This window comes from Doryrhamphus excisus, linkage group LG14 (genome assembly GCF_037039965.1).
Source record: "Doryrhamphus excisus strain RoL-2023G ecotype Guam linkage group LG14, RoL_Dexc_Guam_v1.1, whole genome shotgun sequence".
Classification (NCBI taxonomy): Eukaryota; Metazoa; Chordata; class Actinopteri; order Syngnathiformes; family Syngnathidae; genus Doryrhamphus; species Doryrhamphus excisus.
The window spans coordinates 2,555,384-2,582,043 of record NC_136370.1 but is presented as its reverse complement, the minus strand read 5'-3'; the positions used below and the strand labels follow the sequence as shown (position 1 = coordinate 2,582,043).

At 40.8% G+C, this 26,660-nt stretch overlaps 2 protein-coding genes across 2 annotated transcripts; both read right to left on the bottom strand.

Moving 5' to 3' along the window:
- Positions 1–309: 309 nt before the first annotated feature.
- On the bottom strand, positions 310–11,511 carry LOC131132182 (ubiquitin-conjugating enzyme E2 D3-like). The gene is made up of 7 exons (XM_058077575.2): positions 11,073–11,511; positions 5,976–6,039; positions 5,777–5,808; positions 5,592–5,669; positions 4,539–4,644; positions 4,263–4,356; positions 310–1,189 (listed from the first exon to the last, which is right to left on the bottom strand). The coding sequence occupies exons 1-7, from the start codon at positions 11,094–11,096 to the stop codon at positions 1,144–1,146; spliced, it is 444 nt and encodes a 147-aa protein (XP_057933558.1). The 5' UTR covers positions 11,097–11,511; the 3' UTR covers positions 310–1,143.
- A 1,827-nt stretch (positions 11,512–13,338) lies between these two features.
- LOC131132159 (RING finger protein 145) lies at positions 13,339–22,623 on the bottom strand. Its single transcript, XM_058077532.2, has 11 exons — positions 22,371–22,623; positions 21,923–22,206; positions 21,576–21,684; positions 20,611–20,702; positions 20,162–20,403; positions 19,921–20,096; positions 19,706–19,846; positions 17,186–17,368; positions 16,965–17,112; positions 16,541–16,897; positions 13,339–14,431 (listed from the first exon to the last, which is right to left on the bottom strand). The coding sequence occupies exons 2-11, from the start codon at positions 22,086–22,088 to the stop codon at positions 13,835–13,837; spliced, it is 2,211 nt and encodes a 736-aa protein (XP_057933515.2). The 5' UTR covers positions 22,089–22,206; positions 22,371–22,623; the 3' UTR covers positions 13,339–13,834.
- Positions 22,624–26,660: the final 4,037 nt, after the last annotated feature.

The window sequence follows — 26,660 nt, the reverse complement described above, 5'->3', positions numbered from 1 at the left end:
ACCTAAACTTGTTTTTACGTTTTAATATTACAACATATGACTTACTTAGGTCATAAAATAGCATACTGCACAGTATGAGGCTGGAGGGTAGGTTAAATATACACAGTATAATATTCAATGTATATAATATACATAGTATACATAGAGCTCTCTGCAGGATGACTGAAATTAGTCTGTCACCGACTTTTTCATGTATAAAAGCAATATTTCTAAATGTAATGTTAAAATACCCGTCTCATGGCGCTCATGTCTCTTTTACGCTCCTGGATACGTTTGATCTCCAAACTTCAACAAATCACAGCAACAACGTTAAGGTTTAAGTAACTTTATTGAAGGGAAAACTAAAAACAGAGCCACAAGTTGATTATCAACCATTGGCTTAGCATCAATACTTTGAGGGCTACAAGAAGACAGTGTTCAAGTGGGCGTAAGCTAAGAGCTCGTCTACTGGCGTCTAGAGTATGGAAAAAAAAAAAAAATTAAAGTAATAGAACACCTCGGAGGGGAACCAAATTCTTCCAAGTGTTGGGCCTTACAATGCTCTTAACTTGCAGCAACATCAGATATAGTAGCCTACCTTGATTAACATGCATAAAATACAACATTGAGGTACTTATATTTTGTTTCCTTAACACTGAATAGACTGCAGTGCTTTCTCTGTACACGCCTCGATAGTGGAAGAAGATACGCTTCTTTCCTGGGGTAATAGTTTCCTATGCTAGTGATCAGAAAGAGGTTGTGATGCCATCGATCCTACACACGCTCACAGGAGCCACGAGCCAGTTTCAGCATTTTTCCTATCAATCTTCTCGTCAAATTAAAATCAAGCATATTTTCATATTGGGAATTACAACTCTTCCGCTGGTCTATGTATTTGTGTGTGTGTGTATTAACAAAATTGCTCATACACACAGTGGGTGTTTGCAACCAACGTTACTTGAAACTCCAGATGGAAAAATTCCCAGAAACTGGCGCATGTCCTGAGAGCAAACACTATCTTCTTATTAGCGCACAGGTGGGGGGAAAGAAGGAGGGTGTAAAATGCTGATTAACCAAAAAAAAAAAAAAAAACCCAGAGTGAAAAAGAAAAAAAATCCTCAAATTTTCAGTCTGAAACAGAAAACATTTTTCCAGACCATGCCATCACATTGCATATTTTTGTGTCCATTCTTTTGCCATTTTGGCGTACCTGCAAAGAGAGAAGACAAAGAAGGTTAGCATTAGGTTTGTCAGGTTTTCACTTTAGCACATGCACCTGAGCGCCATTGCCAAGACCGACTGTTGTATTTACAAAATACAACTTTGACAACACCTCATCTGTTTCAGAGACACAACACTCAGCATTGTCAACAATTTGCAAGAACAACCTTGCATGCAAAGTACAATGCCTCCTAAATCTCTATTGGTTTGTACAAAATACTTTTTTTTATTATGTTACACTGAAGCTAATGAATGAATAAAATACTTCTTAGCATTAATGTAACTTTATTATTATAGTGGCCAGACGCAGACATCGAGCCGTAGGTTCCCAGTCCTGACTTCAACTCTACTCAGTTCTACTTACACTTTAGGCTCAATCCCAAGGATTCGTTGACCCGCAAAGTCAGGATTTTTGGTCAAATAAAATAATGTGTTGGAAAATTGACTTTTTTCCAGAAAAGATTAATTAACCGCAAGTCGGTAATCTTTTATAAATACGTGATAATGCAGTTAAGATGTACTGCATGCACACATGGACCACGATGTTTGCATGTTTGTGCTCACGCTTCACTGAATGTTTTTTTGGTTGAGATTTCACACTTTGTTCAGCGGTCTTTAAAACGCGCCGTGGTTGTGTGTTGTGAGCTTCAGCCTTGGAAGCATCAGCTTTGACAGTCAACCACTCAAGAGTTGTTATTGTATGGTGGCCTTATGAAGTCCTTAGTGGAATGACAACAGGCAACGTGGATTACGTAGACCCGGCTTGGAGAAACGACTTCAGCCTCACAACACCATTCCGATCCATCGTTTCATGGATTATATCTAACAAAAAATTGTGGGCATCTTTACAGTTTGTAGTCAACAAATGCACAGTAGCATTTGAAGAGGGAAGGGGAGCATTCCGAAGCTCAATCTACTCAAATAGTTTTATGGCAAGTGATGAGAAATCAGGTGCAAAAGCAGAGACCAACGTCAATGTCAACAATTCAGATGGCAGCGTTGTTTTTTTGGAGGGATAAGATATAAAGCATGTACCCAGTTCATTCATTCATTCATTTTCTACCGCTTTTCCTCACGAGGGTCGCGGGGGGTGCTGGAGCCTATCCCAGCTGTCTTCGGGCGAGAGGCGGGGTCCACCCTGGACTGGTGGCCAGCCAATCACAGATGTACCCAGTTGAATTATAAAATATTAGCAAGATTGAATTTGATCCTTTCCTGGTTAAATTTATCATATCGCATGCTCAGATATGACGTAACACGCAGATCCAGACGTTCTTCACTTTTAAAAATGGAGGCCAGCAATCGGCACTGGACTAAGCAAAGTTTGTTTTTAATCCAAACTAAATTCCAAGACTGGACAAACGAAAAACTGGCAATACGGAATTATTCCAACAAGTGAAAAGAACAACTCTGGGAAGTCGGTATCACGTGATGTTGATGTTTACGTTTTACTGGGCATGCCCTATTGACTATTCTGGTTGATTATAGCGACGCATGTAGACAAGAGATTGGAATATTCCTTTCCATGGATACCATTGTTTCCGGAAAAAAAATTAGGAAAGACAAAAACTCATGTAAACATGGCTACTGTGGAGTGTCTGTGGTGTAAAGACCTGCATAGCAATGTAATATTGGTCCGTGTGGCAACACCTAGCTCGTTCCTCCTATAGACTTAGTGATGTTTTCCAATGTAAAAAAACGTGCCGTGGCTCAAAAAAAGTTGAAAAACACTGATATAGGCTGTTTAATTCAATAAAATGTAACATAAACTACTTAATTACGCAGATGAATACCATTGTTGATGCAGTATGACAAATAGCTTAAATCCCTTACATCCACCCCCGGAAAATTGGATTGGGGCAGCTATCATTTGGGTATTTTTCCATCTTGTATGACTTGTTATTCCAGGATAAAGATCAAGTCCTGCTCTGCAACCCGACTGTTGGGTTCACAGATGGGCGGGGGAAGTCAACTAGGGCGGGGTGTGTGTGTGTGTGTGTGTGTTTTAACTGAAACTGACTGAAAGACAAGCGCGACTACTGCACAAGAGCAAATACACGGGTACACACACACAGATTAGTATCAGTCACACGTAGGCATGGGCCGGTTACCAGGTTCCAGGTATAACACGGTATGGAAAAGTCTGTCCATCATACTGTTCCTTCGATATGAGAGGAAGTGAAGGTCCACGCAGCCACTATGTGGAAATACTTTATCATGTCCTGTGTAACGCCCTACAGTCGAAACTGGGCTTCGCTGTGTTGAAACCACGGGCGCGTGCCATGTTGGCAAAAATCGGGCATAGATGGCACCGTCCTTACGTCCTGCCTGGTTAGCAGTACGCGGTACGGCCACGCCATTGTTGGTAGTCATATTGCTCAGGTCAGGGGTCACCAATGGATGACATGTGATTCTGAACGCGAAAGCGGTCGAGCACCCATTAACCATGGCTCGGTTGGCAACAATCAATGACCCGGAAAAGTGTGACCTGCATGTTCACCGCTATGAAATAACATTTTAATAATTTATATTTAATATTTTAATGACTTATGTTAAGACCTTGAGCCACTTGATTGCATTATTTTTCTAAGAAAATATGCGTTGTGACTTATAGCCGGAGTAGACTGCATTCAATTAGAAAAAACGGTTTCTTTTAATTACACACTTTCATCATATTCTATTACATTTTTTTTTAATGACGAATTTTTTCATGCTTTTCAAGAAAGATTTCAAAATAACACTTTATAGCTGTAATTAAGATACCTTGAAAACATGATTGCAAGGCAGCGTCACAATCGCATACCGGCCCATGCCTAGTCACATGTTCGGTAAAGCCCATACATTGACTTTGTCAACACTATCAGTTGTACAAATGACAATCAATCCAATCAATCAATCAATCCCAGCGCGCCAGCCAAGATGCAGCGGCGCTTACCCCGCCTAAAGCATGGCGTACTTGGCTGTCCACTCCTGAGCTAGTTTATTGTACCTGGGAGTGAAAGCACGTTACGCCCCCGTACATTCTCATTTGCATTGTCTGGACATTCGAAAGGGAGACTCACTTGGTGTTATCTGTTTTGTAGATTCGTGCAATCTCTGGCACTAGGGGGTCATCAGGGTTGGGGTCGCATAGGAGTGAGCAAATGGAGAGAAGAACTGCACGGAGATAGAAGGGGGAGAAGGAACAATCATTAGGTGTGTTGTTCTAGAAAGAGCCAAACACAATGACGCATGGTTTTATGAGGAAATGTTAGTTTCCTGGTAAACAAGCCAACACAACAAAGAGCCTATTACACTTCCAACTTCCTCATCAAGCAAACGACACCTGGTGATCTTACCTTTAGAAATAGTAAGTGCTGGAGACCACTGTGATCTGAGAATGTCCAGACAGATACTGCCGTTACTGTTAATATTTGGGTGGTAAATTCTTGTTGTGAACGCAACCTGCAGAGAGCCAAAGGAAAAAAAGGGGATGATTAATGCTGAGCCAGTTAGATCAGCTTGATTCTTTCAAGTGGAATGTCAGGTATGACTCCACGGACGACAGGCCACCTGAAAAATGTTCACAGACGACTTTTTTTTCCTTTAGCTTTTACAAAATATACTTTCGCTTTTGGGTGGCATGAATACAGTACAGGCAAAAGTTGGTCCCCAACCCATTAATAAGGCAAGAAATTCCACCAAGTAACCATGACAATGCACACCTGTCAAGGACAAACCATTTCAGGTGACTACCTCATGAAGCTCATCAGGAACCCCAAGGGTTTGCGGCGCTATGAAAAACGCAAAGGGTGGCTACTTTGATGAATCTAAACATATTTAGAGTTATAAATTCAAAATTCCACGTGTTCACTCATCTCCAATGTGCTGTAAATGTTGACGGAAAGAGAAGGTGGGTTGACAAGTTTGGCCTGTACTGTATGTTCATATACAGTCTGGCCTGTACTGTATGTTCATATACAGTATCGTCAGCACACAACATTCAAACAAACACAGCAGAACCTCCACATTTGATGTACAGTTCCGAGTTGAATACAACGTCAAATGAGGCTTGTGCAGATTTGATGAGTAATATGCGATTCAACCGTCAAGTATGTACTAGTTTAACGTATACATTTGGTCTAGCTTAGCCGTTAGCATGGCTTCTCTGTCTTAGCTTAGCTATTTGTCATCCTCATTAGTAATGTACTTGTAAGAATTGAGGTGTAGGTGTAGCGGCTCTGCGAATACTTCAGCCGCTACATTACATTGGCGATTTGTGGCAGCTTGTCACGCTCTCGGTTGCATCATTACTATGCATTATCGCGTTTATCCATCATCGGCACTTCCTATCACGAGACAGCCTGCGTTGAAATGCACGCTGTGTTTGTTAGACGTGGATCGTAGCTTACCTTGGGTGGTTTGAAGGGGTAGTCTGTTGGGAAATGAATAGTCAAGAAGAAAACACCCCCCTGATATGGACTGTCGCTCTGAAAGAAAGACATTTCAGAAAAGATCCACATCTCGTGTCAGCAGCTTCACATTGTCAACATAAAAATCATCACAAATGTATCAGGGAAAGGACGTTGGTACTCACAGGCCCCATGATTGTGGCTTGCCAGTGAAACACTGCAGATAGGAAGAATATCAATGGTCACACAGTGTGAATGAAACGTGCCAAGTCATTACATAAATGCAGATGTAAGCCTGGGGGTATGGGTTGTTAGCAAATATTGCTTTAAAACACCCATTATGTATTATCTAGAAATGATACACTGAGGAAAAAAAACCCTTACTGTCATCACCCACTGGGCCAGCGGAGCACTGTGCTGGGGGGTCACGAGCCAGGTCATGAAGCTCCTAAAATGTAAAAAAAAAAAAAAATCAATTCAACTTCTTAAAAGGGGGTTGCTTGACAAAACGTTGCATGCCCCTGCAGAAATCCATCCCCGTGTCTACAGTCGGACTGGACGAGTATGTACAGTAATCCTTGTTAATCACAGTTAATTGGTTCCAGTCTCAACCTGAAAATGAATTTTCACAGGAATCCTTTAGAAATGGAATACTTTCCGTTTATGACCTAAATGGTTTTTAAAGCATTATTCAGAGCCCTCTAGACATGAAATAATCCTATTTTATACTGATATTACACCATGTAGTAGACATAATTACTTCCTGCATTGGCTATTGCCTTATCAATTTCAAGTTACTGACACCTAGTGACCGCCAGTGTACGATAATGTGGCCGTTAGTGGTAAAGGAGAGACTCGCCATGTACTTAATTAACAACTGAAACACTCACACAGGAGCTGCTGTCGTCCACAACTCAGTCACTCGCCACAATGCTGACACTCGGCTAAACACTGACAATCTTAGCTAGCTGTCGCTACATGTCGCAGCCCAGGCCCCGCTCCATAAAAGGGGTCAGATATCACGTCTTGTGAATGCCTTATAATTGTTTGAAGCCGTGGTGGTGGGCTGCATGGGGGGGGGGTCTGCAATTTGTAAAAAATGGACATACATTTTTATGCCTGGTTTATTAACTTTAATTTTAAATCAAACTTTGCATTATATCTCTGATTATATCTACAATACTGGGTAATACTACAGGTGTTAAGGTGAAACAGAGTTTTGTTTATTTCATGTTTAAATAAATACATTTAGAAAGTTGTACACAGGTTTTGGATGGTGCAACTATAAGATTTTTTTTTTAGAAATATAGAATACTTAGTAGAAATCCACTTGTAACGGTCGAGTCTGGAACAAATTAACCACAATAATTACTCTAATGTGTTATGGACCTATATTCAAAATTTAAATAACTGGGCATTGCAAATACGCCAACAGTCATTTTTAATGCCACCTATGCTCATTAGGGCTTCAGTGGTATGCTGGAGCCTATCCCAGCTAACTTCAGGCGAGAGGCAGACCATGGCCCGGTCACCAGCCAACTGCAGGTTTTTAATGCGAGACTAAAAATGTTAAACAGTTCTTGATAGACAATACTACACATATATATATATATATATATAAATAAATACAGGTGGTAGTCTACTACCTCCACTACAGGAAGTAGTGTTCTCATGATTTACATTTTTTCATTTACACTAAAAACATCTGATTTCTGGGTGGGTGGGACTTAGAGAAGAAAACTGCAACATTTTGGTGAGAATGCTGGAATTATTGAAATAGCAAAAGCCTGATAGTCTTACTTTCTTAATAAATATGTGTATATTTGTACATACATATTTTTTCACTACATCCATAAACCTCCTCCACCTGGAAGCTCTAACCACAGCATCCTTCTACCGATATATTCACCATCTCTCCTCTGGACATGTCCAAACTATCTCAGTCGGTCCATTCTGACTTTATCTCCAGCCCTCTAACATGTAATGTCCCTCTAATGTACTCCTTCCTGATCCTATCCATCCTGGTCATTCCCAATGAGAACCTCAGCATCCTCGTCTCTGCTACCTACAGTTCTGCTTCCTGTCTTTCTCAGTGGCACTGGTTTCTAGACCAACCAACATGGCTGGTATCAACACAGTTTTGTATACATTTCATTTTAGCTGAAACTCTTCTAATCATACATCACGCCTGACAATTTTGTCCACCCGTTCCATCTTGCCTGCACACACTTGTTCACCTCCTTTTCACAGTCTCCAATGTCCTGAACTGTTGACCCCCAAGTACTTTAAAATTATCCACCTTCAGTAGCTCTTCTACCTGTAACCTCACTCTTCCACTTGAGCCCCCCTCATTCACACACATGTACTCCGTCTTGCTGCAGCTAATCTAAGTTGTAAAAATTTTGCCAAACCAAAAACACATCAGATGCCCTTCCTGACAACCCTATACTCACCCAGGCTTGGGTCTGGCACAACAAGGCACTGGCTTGTACCCCATTGAGGCTACATTGGGCGATCATTTTTTATATACTAGTATAAATGCTTCCAATTACACGAAATCACGTATAGATTTCATGACGTCAGTGACTGCCGTTGCGGTGCACTGTATTGATGCATTGCCACTTTGCGTTTACTAGCATGGTCCAGCGCAGACCGAGAAAGCAGAGCAAACGAGAGAGCAAATGAGTATGGCTGAAGGGAGAGGAGAAGCGGAGACTATAGACGGAGGTACAGCTGTAATAGGGAAGTGGTTTGCTTTCGTTAGGGCAGATGTAGTACAGACGTGTAGTCGAGCAACTCAACCGTATATTAGCTTCGTGGTCCAACAAAACCAGCGGCCGGGATTTGAAGTCATGCTGTCGCCATACAAGTTTTTTTTCCCCACCCGTGAGGCGAAGTTTCTCCATGAATACAAAACAAGTGTGTCTTATTACAGACGGTTGATCTAATGTTGTGAAATCAGCTACAACTGGCTTACTTTGGGCACCCTTGACAGAGTGGCATAGGCAAGCTGACTTTTCATTGGAAAAGCTTTTTATACAAGACTGCTGAATTTAAAACTATAGAGAGCCCCAAAACACTTTCATACTATGGTCCACATCGGCCAACCTTAGGAATGAGCGATAAGGACCAAAACTTGTATCCCGATATGTTTAGGTAGAATATCAATATACAGTACACCTCAGATATATCGGATTCAATTGTTCCCACTGGTTTTGTCCGATATAAGAGAAATCCGTTATATGCGTATACCGGAAAATGTCTGTTTTACGCATATATCAGATTTATATCCGGTATATGCGTAAATCGGATTTTATCCGTTATAAAAAGGCACTTCCTTGACTATGTTTCCAATGTAACTGGACGTGCAGGCAACGCTGCAAATGACGTCGTATAGCGGCCTGTCACGATTCGGCGAATCGGAGCGCCACAATGCGGCCAACCGAATTATGCGAGGGAAATTTAATGGAAATGCATTGGAACGGGACTGGAGATTTTGTCCGAAATAGGCGAAATCCGTTATAAAAAATCCGATATATGCAATGAATTTTTATTGGAAATGCATTACAGAAAAATTGGTTCTTTGTCCGTTGTGAGCGAATTTCCGATATATCCGAGTCCGGTATATCCGAGGTTTACTGTACAATATATTGCCCTATATTTTTTCCATAAAGTGCATTTAGACAAAAGTCAGAGCCAAATATGTGTGCAATATTTTATTTAAATATCTGAAAAAGAAATAATCAATATTTTAAAAAATATCGTTTTATGACCCAACCCTACCCAACCCCAGTTATATTATATTGCCCAATATTTTTTCTCATAAAGAGCATTTAGACAAAAGTCACAGCCAAATATGTGTGCAAGGTTTTATTTAAATATCTGAAAAAGATTTTTATTCAATATTTTAAAAAATATCGTTTTATGACCCAACCCTATATTTATTTATTATTTATAAATATTTATTCAATATTTAAAAAAAGACCCTACCCAACCCCAGTTCCATGTTTTTATAGCCCCAGAACACAATATTCTATACGTCCCTTGAAAGATCAGATCCTCTAAAATGGCTACGGTACCGGTGGGGCTGTCTTTAGAAAAACGGCTGGGATTGAATCAGTTAAGCAAAATGACTTTTGTGTTCTTTGTTGTTAGTTTGTCGATTTTATGACTTTACATTTTAATGGGTCTAATTTGGGTCTGGAGCTAACAATCTGAAACCCTGACTTGGACGTCTGCCTTGGAAGCTCTTTAATAGTCGCTAATTTAGCTTTAGCTCAGCGGTTTTCTAGGCGTGACACGCCAGAATACTTCAGGTGAGGCGAGCGGCTTGAGAAGAATTCCACCAACCAATTACTACGCTAACTTAAGTTGTGTTTAAAGGCAAAATTTGTTGACTTCTAGCCCAGTGTACCAAATATGGGTGATGTTACAAGTCAGCGGTTCTCTACTGGTTGGGTGTCACACAAAAGTAGTTTCCATCAACGTCGGGAGGGGAAAAAAAATAGTCAATTAAAGAATGTTTTATTTTGCTTTGCTTCAAAAGTGGGTCACAACTTAGTGACCATTGGAAAATGTGTCTTGGTATAAGCCCATTGGAGAACCCCTGTCCGAGATGAAGTTGTTTTGGGTTATTGGTACGGCAGGTATGACAACTGCCAAGTTGTTGCTGTTTTTGTGTACTTGATTCCCACAAAGCTCCAAGTTCAAGCGCTCAGAGTACATGTGGAGGGAAACATGTTATGGTCTGCACCAGTTGGAGCAGGATGAGACCAAACCATATGTAACACACACACCAGCTTTTTATTTTTAGGCCTACAGCTATTTTAAAGCGAGGTGGGGGCCGCTGCCCCACCCGGCCTTCAGTAAACACATTTTGCCATTTAAAAATGTATGTCCCTCGAGTAAGTCCATGTTACTTTGCCAGTCTTTTCAATTCAAGGCGGCGTGGGCAATTTAACATACCAGAGATATGTTTCATGAGGACACCACTGACGTGCAAAACACACTCATGGTGAAATATGACTCAAGGTTTCTGGTAACGACGCTTGTGTGAACTGTTGCTAAATTGTTACAACACCTGCTTTTGCTGTGTGGCATTAACGGCATACCCCGACCACATATAAACTCTGTGTTTATAAAATGTTTGTGTTTATATTTATATAAGATGTATGCAGTGAATGTCGGGCCTCCCTCCTTGCTCACGTCAGCTAGCATGCTATCCGACATTTGTACTTGTGTCCACCACTCGACAACATAGCGGTGTATATGAAAGTTATATCGGTATTTAATGTGTGTGGTGCTTAAAAACAAATATATATTACTACAAAGACTGTGTTTCAAAACTCAACCGAACATGTTTCACGACATACGCTTGACCGGGAAGCTAGGGGCGACGAGCCAGCTAGCTCGGCACTAAGCTAGCTAGATAGCAAGCAAGCAAGCAATCAAGCGCTTAATGGCTGTCGAGTATAATCTTACCTTGTTAATCCTTTTCAAAGCCATCCTCTCTTGAAATTATGCCCTTAATGGTCTCAGCGATGAAGGCCAGGCGTGATGGTGCCAGGATGCTTCACTTGCTCCTCAATTCACCGACGCAAGTGTCAACTCGGCGGCCTTTCTCCTCGAGCTAGCACAGTTAGCCTACAAGCTAAAGCAATTACGTATGCGCGGAGTTCGTAAAGTGGCTACTTTTAAAGCAGCTTAGTTTTGTTATTTATTATTATTTCTACCACAAAGCAGTGACTTGTTTCAATAGTCTTCCCCTAACTGTTGCTGTTCCCTCGGGGGACGGATAGATGTGTGCCAGGTGGCGGAACCCGGACCACGAAGCTCGAACTGCCGATGTCGTTAGCCAACTAGCGGCTGTCCGCATGCAAGCGAGCCTTTATGACGCGGAGGCGGTGCAGCTGCTAGATGACTGACGGCCCGGATGTGATGGCACAAGCCGGCTAACAACACCAACGTCATGCTGGGGTCGGACCTCGCCGGACCGGACCTGCCACTATTACCATTAGTATCATGACTAAAGACGGGTGTTGTCATTAGGCGTTTGTTTATTAGTTGTGTTTGTTCCATTTACACACAACTTCCCGATTCCCGTTTTTAAGCACATTCGTGTAAAAAGGTATTGTTCTCGCCACACCTTGATGACGTCACAGACACGTTCATATTTCAATAATCAACTTGGGGGAAAACTTACCTTAGTGCCGTTATAGAGACTACTTGCTAAATTTAATTGTTTATAATTAGATAGTGTATTGTTACATTGGATTCACATTGAATCTAGATCTAGTCATTTACATTTGACATGGAAAACTAGGAAGGATTGGAAGTCTTGTTTTACAAATTGATAAACCCATTAAAAATTTATATTTTTGACACATAACTCTGCCCCTCCAAATCTTTCTGTTAGGTTTACATTGACAATCTTGTACAATTTTGGATTCATATTTTTAATAAAAGTTCCTGTTGTAATTATTAGTCAGCTTATATTTACAGGAATCCACAGTATAGGAAAATAGGAATAATTACTTACTTCAATATATTGTGTTAAGAATAGATTTATTGTACCTGTTATGTTTGTCATGAAAAGAGACAAGTTGTCTTCCCAGTACTATTAGCAGTACAAAAGTCTGATCAATAAATTAAAACTCTGAGTCACATGTCTAAAAATGTGCCAAATTAATGAAAACTACCAGAAAAAAGAAAATGACAGTATTTTGCTCCTCTAAGTAAACATGTTAAATTAACCTAACAGAGATGCTATACATTTACATCCTTTACAGTTGATTTATGTACAGTTGAACCAATTTAGCACCTGACAAATGTTTGCTTAATAAACTCAAGCACATTAATGGAATTTCCTCGTAAGTGCGGTGGGGGGGCCAGGGGTCGGGGTCCCTTCAAAGGCACTGACTGACTGACTGACTGGGGGTGTTAACATTTTGATAGTAAACATATAAAATCTGCTATTTTGGCTTTAGTGTGTTACTTTTTAACAAAGTGGTAATATTTACAGGAGTTTGTCCAATGTATTGTGTTAGCCAATCAGGTGTCAGAAGAAAGTCATCCCAGGAAAAGGCACAATAAAAACGGATCAACTAAACTAGAATGGCCTTCAGTAGAGCGCAGGTTGATTATGAGTAAATGAGAGAGGAAAGCACTGTACAATTTTTGACTCCAGCAGCAAAAAGTAAAACAAAAAAAGTCCAACAACAAATTTGAATAGTAAAAATCATCATATTTGTTCATCAGTCCATTTCTTTTCTAGCATCTTACTTCCTGGTTCATAGAGAAAGACATAAGATGTCAGGATTTTGCAAGAAAGTACACTTTCATCCACAAATTCAGCAAATATTCCTTCCAAGGTAAGCACATACGTACATGCATTGCCACGGAACATTTTGTTGGAATCAATTGTGTATTTTTTTTTTTATAATATAGCCAAAGCACTGAAGATCTAAACCAGGGGTGGGCAAACTTTTTGACTCGCGGGCCGCATTGATATGACAAAATTTACGGGGGGGGGGGGGGGGGGGGGACATAACAGTCCACCTGGTATTATTGTATCTGTAAAATTGTCATGCAATCTGCTATTATTATTTATTATTTTCTATTTATATTTAAATATTTTAAAAAATAATAAAATATTATAATAATTACAATAAAATTAAAATAATAATTATTATATTATTTTTTATGTAAAATATGCAAATATAACAATAATATTATATATAAATAATATAATAATTAGCATTAATATAATAATTATAATAACCATAATAGTTCTAATAATAATAACAATCTAATAATAATAATAATAATTATTATTATTATTATGTGCTCGTGTCCCTTTTTTCAGGAGCACTTTGTAAACAACAGACCATGTCAAAAAACGAAATTGATAAAACCATCAAAAGGTTGGCTCAGGCCATGCTGCCAGGTTGTATGTTGAGTTTAAATGAAATACTTTGGAAAGATTGGGCGGGCCGTATTCAAACACTTGGCGGGCCGGATGTGGCCCCCGGGCCGTAGTTTGTCCACCCCTGCTCTAAACAAAACTTCTCCCTTTGCTCTTAGGTTGATAGGGAGCAAGACCAAAAAAAGGATCATGTCACATAGAAAAAAAACTGCTGAAGAAAGTTTATTCTTTGTGGATAAAAGGCTAAAACAGATAGAAAAATAGAAGTTTTTTAAAATAATATATGTGCCAGGAGCGGATGATTCCGGTTCTGTGTCCTTCAGAACTTCCCCGGGTCCAGTTCTGAACAATCGCAGTTGTGTCCATGAGCCCTGTCTGCAGAGTCCAACAGTTCTGAGCTGTCTGGACATGACTGGACGGACGCGTGGTGCTGGTGACCGTAGAGGCTGTCACATTGATTTGCGTCTCTTGTTGACAGTGGCGACTCCATGCAAGTGTCCCCAAAATTCTCACCGATGTCCTCTTTCTGACCCGATGGTCTTAAACCAGGGGAGCCTCTGGAGGAGCAGCTGGACACAGGACTGGAACTGAAAAAAACACCCTGGCCTGAGTCATTTGCCGCCATGTTGTCATCTTCCTCCAGCAGCTCCACAGCAGCATCATCATCATCATCGGTATCATTGGCGCTGGGTTCTTCTTCACAGTTTGTGTTTAGTTCTTCACCCAAAGAAGCAGAGTCCCCCCGAGGACCAGCCGCTGACGGACCGCCGCCGGCTTCCTGGCCGTGGTTGGCTTGTGGCGTGGGTTGCACGGTTTGGTGGCACATGGGGCAGGTCTCCTGCACATACAGCCACTTGCGGAGGCAGTTGCCGTGGAAGAAGTGACCGCAGTACGTGATGACGGCGGCGCTCATCTCCTGCAAACAGAGACGTGCGTGACGCTTGGCGAGTTATGGCTGGGGTGCACATCAGCGGTCAAAAGAGATCGAGTTAAGAGTGACGCGGTCGCATACTTTTAAGGGGAGATGGAATTTGGGGACAGTACATCACGGCCGTACGTTGATGCGTCAGGCAAAACGTTGGCAACTTCCTGATGCAGTTGTTAAGTCAAGATGGCGGTAGCTACCTTTGAAGTATCATTAGTGCACAGCTTTATTATTAGTAGTATTATCTACCCATTTCAGATGTCTGTTACGCTAGTCAGCTGTACTAACGTACCGTTGTTTACCATGAACTCATCAGAACTAACGCTGGCTCAGCAGTTGGCTGCGCAATCAAGTCAGCTCTGGTTCTTTTTTCCCGGCTTTTAATTGGCCAAAATGTGCATGACAGACGGTGACTGTGTTTTTAATTTTATTTTTTTTTAGCTCCACTCATGTGGACGGAGAAGCGGCACTCAAATGTTGCCGCATCCTGTTTGTCGCATTACCAAATAGTGACATTTGTACATGCTAACATATTTTTTTTTTTGCTCATTTTCTGCGTCCACAAAGACATGCACCCACGCCATGGCGAGTGGTGACAGTCAATAATATCGGTCTTATTTTCTATAAATATACATATAGTATTGGGTAATATGAGTGTAGTTTTATGTCTAGAGGGTTTTAATAACGTTAAAAACTGTATTTAGAAGGTTGTAAATAGGTAACTGTAACTACAAAAATTCACCTATCACAGTCGTGTCTGGAGCAACCATAATAAACAAGATGACTGTACATTCGGGTGCATCAAAAAAACACAATTATTGAATTTTGATATGGCTGGGTACTAAAAGTGTTCCAATATATGTAGAAACAACACATACAAAATATTTTTTCCAATACATGATTATTTAGGGGTGTTTTTGTGGAATAAAGTGGTGAACAGTTCAATGGTCGCCATGGAGATTTGAGGTCAGCAAAAACTGCAGCTCAAGAACTCTGAGGTGATCTTTATGTTTTTGTTGGTATTTATACTCCTATTACATATTACTAACAAATTTGTGGTTTTGTTTTTGTAATTTGAATGATTTATAGTCATATTTATAGGTATTTAGCGCTCATTGCCTCTACTGTAGCTAACATTAGCTAGCTACAGTTTGCTAATGACAGTTAGCTAATAGCTGAGCAAGCATAACATCAACAACAGTAATATAGAGTAGACAGTATTACTGATGCCTCATATTTATTGAGAGTGGTACTGTAGTACTACATAATCTGATATACACTTGTCCATGTATTATTTTAGGCACTGTACAGCACAACCCACCAGCTGTCCTAAGATGCTGCCCTCTGGTCTTTGGTCTGGGCCCCCTTTGATAACCCTATAGAAAATGATGCTGTATAGAAGTTCATTGTACTCAACATTTCCAGGTCAACTTTTTGGCAATTAGACTAGAAATTGCACATTTTCCGAAATTTTACAAAAGTTTATGTGTGAGGTGGCACCCCTAAATCTCAATGGATTTCCTCAAAACTTTGCAAAAGTCATTTTTATGTTCATTAGAAAAAAATTCAATGGCAGCCAAATTGATATTATGAATTTAAAATTTCCCATTCAAATTTGATGCACCCTACTGTACATGTAGCGTAAATATCTGACAAACTGTGAAAGTTTCATTTCAGTACTATGTCACATACTACAGTCATTTGTTTAGTTGTACTGATTGTCTTGGTTTTCAATTAAAGTCCACTGGAGTCCATTCTGTGAGTTGAGTTAAAATGTTAAAAATGCGTACCTCCAGGTCAAATGTGCGGGAATTTACTGATGTAGCAAATCAAAAGGCTGCGAAACTACAGCATGAAACGTTAACAACTTTTACATTTCTCACTAAAGCATCCGAATGTCTTTAATCGGCTTTTGCAGAAATTCAACACTAGAATAGAACTCAGTGGAGCGCAGGACATTTAAGGTTAAGATGACTTATGAATAGCTTTTATCCTTCCAGGAGACACACCTACAGTTCTAAGAATGATGGGTGTGACATTTTACAACAGCGTCACAAGGAGGAGCTACTATTAATTCAAGTAATTCACATTATTACGGACCTGGAAGCAGATGGCGCAGACATCATTGTGCCGCCGCAGCTGCTGAGACGTGGCTCTGGGAAGGGAGTTGATCTTCTTGGCCGCTTCCTGGCGCAGCAGGAAGCTCCTCCAGCCCGACTGCGCGCGCAGCCAGACGTTAAAGTAGGAGTGGATGATGATGACAGAGGCGCCCATCCAGCTCCACTCGCCGAACAGCGACTCCCAGGTCCCGTACACCACGACGCACAGCGCCACCACGAACTCCAGCACCCGGCTGATGGCGTTCACCCAGTAAATCACCTCGTCCAGGTTCTCGATGGGGTCGCTCCGGAAGAGCTCCACCATGAAGAGAGAGTAGATGAGCAGCGTGCCCGTAACCTAGACAACAGAGTACACGTTTTCAAAAAAAAGTCCTTCATATAAGCTTTAGGGGATTTGAACATACCTGAAGGGATGTGAGCATGCAGCTGGACACCAAAATGAGGAGCCAAAAGTCCATGTGGAAGAACTGGGAAATCTTATAAGCCATGAAGACTGGGAAGACCAGCAAAAGAAAACACATGCTGAGGCCACGCAGATGCCTCCACGGGCTCCTGAAAGGGAAAACCAGTTGAAATTCTCATCTGCGCCAAAACCATCGGCCAATCAAATCCAAGCATCTGCAACCTGTTGCGGGATGCGCCCAGGGCGAGGATCACCGGGTCGGTGATCTCAATCATGGACTGCAGAGTGGACGTCACAACAATGAAAAGGATGATGCTGAGGAGGAAGGTGCGTTGCATGGCCTGCATGTCCAGCAGGCCCGTCTGGAGGGCGAGGAGGAGCAGCGTGACGCCCTCGGTCACTCCTCTACACAACGGGAGCAGCGTTCGGGATAGTTAGCGACATTAAGAACAGAAATGACTTGCCAATGGGGAATCCTATGGACAATCCTATGGACAATTTGGAGTGGCTAATTAACCTAGCATGTTTTTGGAATGTGGGAGGAAACCGGAGTACCCGGAGAAAACCCACGCATGCACGGGGAGAACATGCAAACTCCACACAGAGATGGCCGAGGGTGAAGGGTGGAATTGAACCCTGGTCTCCTAGCTGTGAGGTCTGCGCGCTAACCACTCGACCACCGTGCCGCATGAGAATCTCAAATAAAAATGAAATGATTATCATTTCTTGTGGTTGTTTTCCTACATAGATCATGACGTTGCATGGAAATCTGGATTATCAAGAGACTTCTAGGCACTTTGCCTTTTAGAAGTTGTGCACCACAATGAAACATTATTGAATACACACATTTGTGTACTAGTAAAGTGTTTTTAATCCAGAAAAAATACTTGTTTAGGAGGCACTGGTTCATCATTTTTTGCTGTTTTCCTTCACAAGTTGTTGAAGAATTATACCAGGGGTCACCAACGCTGTGCCCGCGGGCGCCTTAAGTGGTCCGCATGGGCGTCATCTTCTAAAAATAGCACTAGTCACAAATTATGATTGTTATTTTGTGCTTTAAATTTTGAATCAGAATTGCTTACATTAATGTATTTTTTTAATCGCCTTATTCATTCATTCATTTTCTACCGCTTTTTCCTCTGGAGCCTATCCCAGCTGTCTTCGGGCGAGAGGCGGGGTACACCCTGGACTGGTCGCCAGCCAATCACAGGGCACATATAGACAAACAACCATTCACACTCACATTCATACCTATGGACAATTTGGAGTGGCTAATTAACCTAGCATGTTTTTGGAATGTCGGAGGAAACCGGAGTACCCGGAGAAAACCCACGCATGCACGGGGAGAACATGCAAACTCCACACAGAGATGCCCGAGGGTGGAATTGAACCCTGGTCTCCTAGCTGTGAGGTCTGCGCACTAACCACTAGACCGCCGTGCCGCCCTAATCGCCTAACTCCTCATCATCGTGCAGCAAAAACATGGCAGAAAAGCGAAAAAGGACTTACATTTTCCACAGTGACTGGGAGAAAGAATTTTTCTTTACGTATTTTGAAGAAAAATGTATGTGTCTTATTTGCGGGACGACTGTTGCAATACCAAAGCGGCACAATGTGGAGAGACGCTTCAAAAGTTGTCACGAAAGCTTGAATGCGAGCTAGCCACCCGGCAGCGCATTAAGGACGGAAAAGGCCCGTTTCTTAAAGGCAGCTTTGGACAAACAAAGGACTTTTTTTCACTAGGCGGTGAAAAAAAAATCACAGAAAGACTTTCAAATATGTGAACACATAAATAAATGCTTCTTGTTAAAAAATATGTTTTTGTTACCATTATTGTGGAAAATAATGAACATTGATATGTGAGCAGTCGCTTCACATAGTGTTACTACTACTATTACTTTTGTTCTCATTACTAAAAAGTGATCCGTGCAGTTTTGTCATTTTGGAAGTTCACCGCAAACAGGTCATGTAGCCCTTCATAATATCCGTGCTCACAAAGTAGCCCTCGGCCTCAAAAAGGTTGGTGACCCCTGAATTAGACCATGTTGGCAGGGACGCCATGATAGATGTTTTCCTAGTCAAACCATCGCTGATTGGCTTGACTAGGTTTGCTGATTGGCTGATAAACCATTCTGATTGGTCCATTTCGAGATTTGCAAGGATTGGTTTGCAAATTACCACCGGAATTACGCAGTCCGTGTTTTACCAACACCCAACAAGAACCGCTTTAAAAAAAAAAACTCTTGCCAGTATGGCATGCCAAAGTGCATTCCCGACGGGAATATCACTGATTGGATTTACTTGCCCCAATTTTGTTTTAACTTGCCCCAAGCCATCGCTACATCGTTATTGTCGAGCCCTGACGCGTGTGCAAATGCATGGACAACTGTGCTCTACTGAGTGTTATGACGACTGTATTTCCTTCAATAGCGGCCTCCGCTCGAATCAATGCCGAGGCCTCAAATAAAAGTCACACGAAAAAACGGCCTCACTTCAAATATAAACTTCATTTTGCCTCCTTAGGAAATCAAATAACAGTGAAGAAATCCACCTGATGGCTGTGATTGTATTGTAAATATAAACCAATCATTTCAAACCATAGTTTAAAAAGTGTCAGTCAAAGGTTTGGACTAGTACTGTCCATATTTATAAATCTGTACATATAACTACGGTAAATATCATTTTTTTGTAAACAATACGGTATACGTACTTTACTGATGCTGGAATGATGGAATATGTCACCTGTGCATGACGTTCTCGTTCTGTACAGCGGCGTAGCCCCCCAGGTAGAACTTGCATAGGTTGAGCAGTCCGAGAGCCAGGTAGGACACCACAAAGGTCAGACCCAGGAGGGAGTACGGCGTGGCACAACATTCCGAAACACTGCGGAGCAACAACTTATCACCGAACATGTCTGGTGTCCCGTGTCACGAGTCCGCGCGCTCAGCACGTCCCACCTGGTGAGCAGGAAGAACATGATGCCCTGATGCAAGGTGGAGGCGGAGCCAGACATGGCGTCGGAGCACAGGTGGACGGCGAAGAGGACACACCAGAAGATGCTGAAGAGCACCGGGACTGCGAACTGGTTCCACAGGGAGATTCCCACCGCCAGAAGCCTGTACAGCTCAATCACCTGAGGGTGCAGAAAAAGCATAAAAAACACACATTTTGACTGAAGATAAGAAATGAAATGTCTACCTCCAGCTGAAGGAACTGTGAATACGCAGCCTTGGCGAGGCGATATGGCACAAAGAGGTTGGCCAGGAGGAAGACGGCCATGCTGGCTCCCGTCAGCCCCGTGGAGAAGATGTTGACCGTGAGCAGCGTGGCGGGGGAGGCAGTGCACAATCTGGCCAGCAGGGGGAGGATGTGAGCAGAGAACAGCCACACCTTTCTGGTCTTCATCAGGAAGGCACACAGGGTGCTGAGAATGATCTGACCTGGGTGCCACACAAAGGCGACAACTGGATTTAGAATTAGAAGACACAGAAGTAGGGATCAATGTTGCCAACTTTATTCGAAATTCTGTTTTTCACACTTTTGGAGTCTAACATGAGAGCAGCTCTTCTGCTGCTGTGCCTTGTGTGTTTGTTCTCCACTTTCCCATCATTTTACATCATTCAAGTCTGACGTTTTTAAGGACTCACTTGTCAGCGCAGAAGCAAATCTATTGAAGGCCAAAGAATGGAGGTACACTGCTCCTTCATAGCCAGACTGCAGCTCCTCCCGGATATACTCCCTGTGACAATGACAGGAAAACAAGTGCTTCATGCCAAGATGACCACGTAGAGAAAATGCATGCATAGTTAAGCATCTAGCTCAGGGGTCTCAAACACGCGGCCCGCGGGCCAAATGTGGCGCGCAAGACACTAGTTTGAGGCCCCCCGCCTTGATATGAAAGTTTAATGTTAGTGCGGCCCGTGCAAGTTTGATATGGATGCTGTATGGTATCATGTACCCAGAAAAAATTATTAAGTTTGATTAATGTTCATGTTAAAGGTTAAATAACTGTTAATAGTTATCCTCCCTATCCGTGTGGAAGTGGTAAGTTTTTGGCTATTTAAGTTTAAAGGAAATAACTTGAAGGCTACCGTTTAGGTCGCTAGCTCTCTCGTTTGCGAGTTAGCATGTGTCTCAAGACCCTGCAATTGCGCAATATGTTGTAAATAAAAAGAAGTATAAATGTGACTATAGTCGTGTTTTGTCATGTCTACAGGGCTCTAATAATGCTTTGTTCATTTTACCCACCAACTATATGTGGTTTCTTAAGTTTTTTATTATTTATTTTATTATTATTATTATATTTATTTATTACTGATTGATTGATTTTCTTTATTCTTGATTTGTTTATTTTTCATCTTATTTTGTGCAGAAAAATAAAAATTAAGATATTTGAAAACAGTGGAATGTTTTATCAGAACTTTTCTTGTAGAAAATCGGAACCAAAGCACTGAAAAAGTTTGTATATTTTTCTGTTTTTAATAAATGCGTTTTTTTTTTTTTGAAAACCTGATGCGGCCCAGCCTTGCCCAGACCCTAGCTCCAGTGGCCCCCAGGTAAATTGAGTTTGAGACCCCTGATCTAGCTGAAGTCGTCAAAGAGCGCATCTCACGTGGAAATCTGATGGCCCATGTAGAGCAGCATGGCGGCCAGGATGTGGAGGTAGAGCGTGACGATGTGTCTCAGCGGCAGTACCAGAACCACCGCATTGATCACATGACCTTGAAACCAGCATAAAGGATGATTAATATTATACCTTATATGGCTCAGTTTTGGTTGACACCATCAGAAAGGTATTAAATGAGTAAAAAAAAAAGCTATATTTTACAAATATGTATCATTAATGCAAATAACAAGTCCTATAATAAACATGGTTACATCAACAACTGTCTGACAGTGCCAAGCTCAAACGAGCATCAATAATTCCGTAAAGGCTACACTTGGAGTTCCGTCACTCACCAAGGTAATACATGTTCCAGATGACATATTTATATTTGAAGAGCATGTCTTCATTTTTGGCCTTGAGGTGCTCCGTTAAGCCTTCGACGTCACACTTGTAGAGCAGGTCCAGGGCCAAGATGCTGGGCACCCTGAGGACGACGTTGGCCAGCTCTTCCAGACGCATCCTAAAGCCAAACTTAAAAACTAAGACTACAGCAGGGGGGGAGCCTGAATACTGGCTTCGGGAGTCACATTCTGATTTCACGGCAGTTTCGCCACCGTTTGCGGCATCTCGTCGTCACCTGAAAGAGAAACAAAAAACTACCACTAACAGGCCGTTTGTTCACTATAAACTACTTATGTAGCTTTTAACAATATAGTTATAGCTATATAATATTTTAAGCTCAATTTTCGTTCCACTAAAGTGCCAGGGTACTGAAATAGTTGGGTTTAAAAGTAAACTTACGTTGCAGAGTGACACGAATCATCATCGGACAGCAGCCACACGCAAGCTAGCTGGTTAGCTAGCTGGTTAACGGCGGCTAGCGACATGTTTTAAAACTCGGTACGTGAAATATTTTACATTATTAACATCTGATGGTTAAACTAAAAACACGATAAATGTGACCCGATACTTAAATGTGACATAAGAGACGATAGAAGGAAGAGTAGCTAGATAGCCATGTTATGGTTCCGGTTGCTTGCGTGGCCACTTCCTGTATACGTCACAGCCAAATGAGCCAATCAGAAATTGGGGATTCTTGAATTTTGTTTTTAAATAAAATATATATTTTTTCACTACTATGGTTGAAATGAGCAAATTATTTGATTTTGTCAATAAAATAATGATTTTTTTACTGTAATTGCCATAACTGCTTGGTAAAATAACAAAAATATGCCCACTTTCTGTATAGTCATACCCACAGGAGCCAATCAGATTGAAAAAAGCAGAGATAATAACCCTTTTGAAATATATTGTCATATACAATCTTGTTTTAATCTACTGTAAAGATAAATATGTCACAGTAGGCATCACACATATCTTACCAAACCTTTCTTCCTGTTATCTGCCCTTGCATTTGAATGCTGGAATTGAATCTAATCTCCATTTGTTTTGTATTTTTCTCAGGAAAAGGGCTCAGAGCTCAGATTCTGGAGAAATGTTGGCAGCACAACAATCCAACAGACAACAAGAACAGCAATAAAACATTCCGGGGGGGAAAGTGAGGGATCGGGTGAATGATTAAGAAAATCCAACATCCTGTCCATCCGCAGCTTCCTGTCTCTTGAAATCCAAATCTGATGGAAATTGGTTTGTGGGAAAAAAAACAAAGCAGCAATGAAAATGCTGATGAAAGAAAAAGAAAAGCAGTGAATGACTCACAAGTGGAGGAGAGGAGGAGTGCCTTAAAGGCAACGTGGTTATCTGTGTTGGATTGCACAATTAGCAGAAAAACATCTCCATAAAATGGCGAATAGTAAAGTGAACTTCTCCTTTCACTACTACTACTTTGGGTAACACTTTACAATACAATACATTACAGTAATAACTGAAGAACGAACCTACCTAACCCAAACTACTACTGAGAAGTTCTTCATTGGTTCCTCAGTAACTACTCTAAGTGTATGTGCTTTAGTCATTAGTTTGTCATTGGTTCCTCAGTGACTACTCTAAATGTATGTGCTTTAGGCATTAGCTTGTCATTGGTTCCTCAGCAACTACTCTAGATGTATGTGCTTAGTCATTAGCTTCTCATTGGTTCCTCAGTAACTACTCTAGATGTATGTGCTTAGTCATTAGCTTCTCATTGGTTCCTCAGTAACTACTCTAAACGTATGTGCTTTAGTCGTTAGTTTGTCATTGTTTCCTCAGTAACTACTCTAAATGTATGTGCTTTAGTCATTAGCTTGTAATTGGTTCCTCAGTAACTGCTCTAAATGTATGTGCTTTAGTCATTCGCTTGTCATTGGTTCCTCAGTAACTACTCTAAATGTATGTGCGTTAGTCATTAGTTTGTCATTGGTTGCTCAGTAACTACTCTAAATGTATGTGCTTTAGTCATTCGCTTGTCATTGGTTCCTCAGTATACTCTAAACGTATGTGCTTTAGTTATTAGTTTGTCATTGGTTCCTCAGTAACTACTCTAAATGTATGTGCTTTAGTCATTAGCTTCTCATTGATTCCTCGGTAACTATTCTAAATGAATGTGCTTTAGTCATTAGTTCCTCAGTAACTACTCTACGTGTATGTGCTTTAGTCATTAGTTTGTCATTGGTTCCTCAGTAACTACTCTAAATGTATGTGCTTTAGTCATTCGCTTGTCATTGGTTTCTCAGTAACTACTCTAAATGTATGTGCTTTAGTCATTAGCTTGTAATTGGTTCCTCAGTAACTGCTCTAAATGTATGTGCTTTAGTCATTCGCTTGTCATTGGTTCCTCAGTAACTACTCTAAATGTATGTGCGTTAGTCATTAGTTTGTCATTGGTTGCTCAGTAACTACTCTAAATGTATGTGCTTTAGTCATTCGCTTGTCATTGGTTCCTCAGTATACTCTAAACGTATGTGCTTTAGTTATTAGTTTGTCATTGGTTCCTCAGTAACTACTCTAAATGTATGTGCTTTAGTCATTAGCTTCTCATTGATTCCTCGGTAACTATTCTAAATGAATGTGCTTTAGTCATTAGTTCCTCAGTAACTACTCTACGTGTATGTGCTTTAGTCATTAGTTTGTCATTGGTTCCTCAGTAACTACTCTAAATGTATGTGCTTTAGTCATTCGCTTGTCATTGGTTTCTCAGTAACTACTCTAAATGTATGTGCTTTAGTCATTAGCTTGTAATTGGTTCCTCAGTAACTGCTCTAAATGTATGTGCTTTAGTCATTCGCTTGTCATTGGTTCCTCAGTAACTACTCTAAATGTATGTGCGTTAGTCATTAGTTTGTCATTGGTTGCTCAGTAACTACTCTAAATGTATGTGCTTTAGTCATTCGCTTGTCATTGGTTCCTCAGTATACTCTAAACGTATGTGCTTTAGTTATTAGTTTGTCATTGGTTCCTCAGTAACTACTCTAAATGTATGTGCTTTAGTCATTAGCTTCTCATTGATTCCTCGGTAACTATTCTAAATGAATGTGCTTTAGTCATTAGTTCCTCAGTAACTACTCTACGTGTATGTGCTTTAGTCATTAGTTTGTCATTGGTTCCTCAGTAACTACTCTAAATGTATGTGCTTTAGTCATTCGCTTGTCATTGGTTTCTCAGTAACTACTCTAAATGTATGCGCTTTAGTCATTCGCTTGTCATTGGTTCCTCAGTAACTACTCTAGATGTATGTGCTTAGTCATTAGCTTCTCATTGGTTCCTCAGTAACTACTCTAAACGTATGTGCTTTAGTCGTTAGTTTGTCATTGTTTCCTCAGTAACTACTCTAAACGTATGTGCTTTAGTTATTAGTTTGTCATTGGTTCCTCAGTAACTACTCTAAATGTATGTGCTTTAGTCATTAGCTTCTCATTGATTCCTCGGTAACTATTCTAAATGAATGTGCTTTAGTCATTAGTTCCTCAGTAACTACTCTACGTGTATGTGCTTTAGTCATTAGTTTGTCATTGGTTCCTCAGTAACTACTCTAAATGTATGTGCTTTAGTCATTCGCTTGTCATTGGTTCCTCAGTAACTACTCTAAATGTATGCGCTTTAGTCATTCGCTTGTCATTGGTTCCTCAGTAACTACTCTAGATGTATGTGCTTAGTCATTAGCTTCTCATTGGTTCCTCAGTAACTACTCTAAACGTATGTGCTTTAGTCGTTAGTTTGTCATTGTTTCCTCAGTAACTACTCTAAACGTATGTGCTTTAGTTATTAGTTTGTCATTGGTTCCTCAGTAACTACTCTAAATGTATGTGCTTTAGTCATTAGCTTCTCATTGATTCCTCGGTAACTATTCTAAATGAATGTGCTTTAGTCATTAGTTCCTCAGTAACTACTCTACGTGTATGTGCTTTAGTCATTAGTTTGTCATTGGTTCCTCAGTAACTACTTTAAATGTATGCGCTTTAGTCATTCGCTTGTCATTGGTTCCTCAGTAACTACTCTAAATGTATGCGCTTTAGTCATTCGCTTGTCATTGGTTCCTCAGTAACTACTCTAAATGTATGTGCGTTAGTCATTAGTTTGTCATTGGTTCCTCAGCAACTACTCTAAGTGTATGTGCTTTAGTCATTAGCTTCTCATTGGTTCCTCAGTAACTACTCTAAATGTATGTGCTTTAGGCATTAGCTTGTCATTGATTCCTCAGTAACTACTCTAGATGTATGTGCTTAGTCATTAGCTTCTGATTGGTTCCTCAGTAACTACTCTAAACGTATGTGCTTTAGTCGTTAGTTTGTCATTGGTTCCTCAGTAACTACTCTAAACGTATGTGCTTTAGTTATTAGTTTGTCATTGGTTCCTCAGTAACTACTCTAAATGTATGTGCTTTAGTCATTAGCTTCTCATTGATTCCTCGGTAACTACTCTAAATGAATGTGCTTTAGTCATTAGTTCCTCAGTAACTACTCTACGTGTATGTGCTTTAGTCATTAGTTTGTCATTGGTTCCTCAGTAACTACTCTAAATGTATGTGCTTTAGTCATTCGCTTGTCATTGGTTCCTCAGTAACTACTCAAAATGTATGCGCTTTAGTCATTCGCTTGTCATTGGTTCCTCAGTAACTACTCTAAATGTATGTGCGTTAGTCATTAGTTTGTCATT

Bases quoted from the DNA above. Each gene is read 5' to 3' on its own strand.
- LOC131132159 (XM_058077532.2), bottom strand. From the start codon at position 22,088: ATGCGTCTGGAAGAGCTGGCCAACGTCGTCCTCAGGGTGCCCAGCATC. The intron at 21,685-21,922 runs GTGAGTGACGGA...GCTGGTTTCAAG, and splicing joins CTGGAACATGTATTACCTTG to GTCATGTGATCAATGCGGTG. The intron at 17,369-19,705 runs GTGACATATTCC...CCCGTTGTGTAG, and splicing joins AACGAGAACGTCATGCACAG to AGGAGTGACCGAGGGCGTCA.
- LOC131132182 (XM_058077575.2), bottom strand. From the start codon at position 11,096: ATGGCTTTGAAAAGGATTAACAAG. The intron at 5,809-5,975 runs GTAAGGGTTTTT...TCCTATCTGCAG, and splicing joins TGGCCCAGTGGGTGATGACA to TGTTTCACTGGCAAGCCACA. The intron at 1,190-4,262 runs GTGAGTCTCCCT...CTCTCTTTGCAG, and splicing joins TACAAAACAGATAACACCAA to GTACGCCAAAATGGCAAAAG.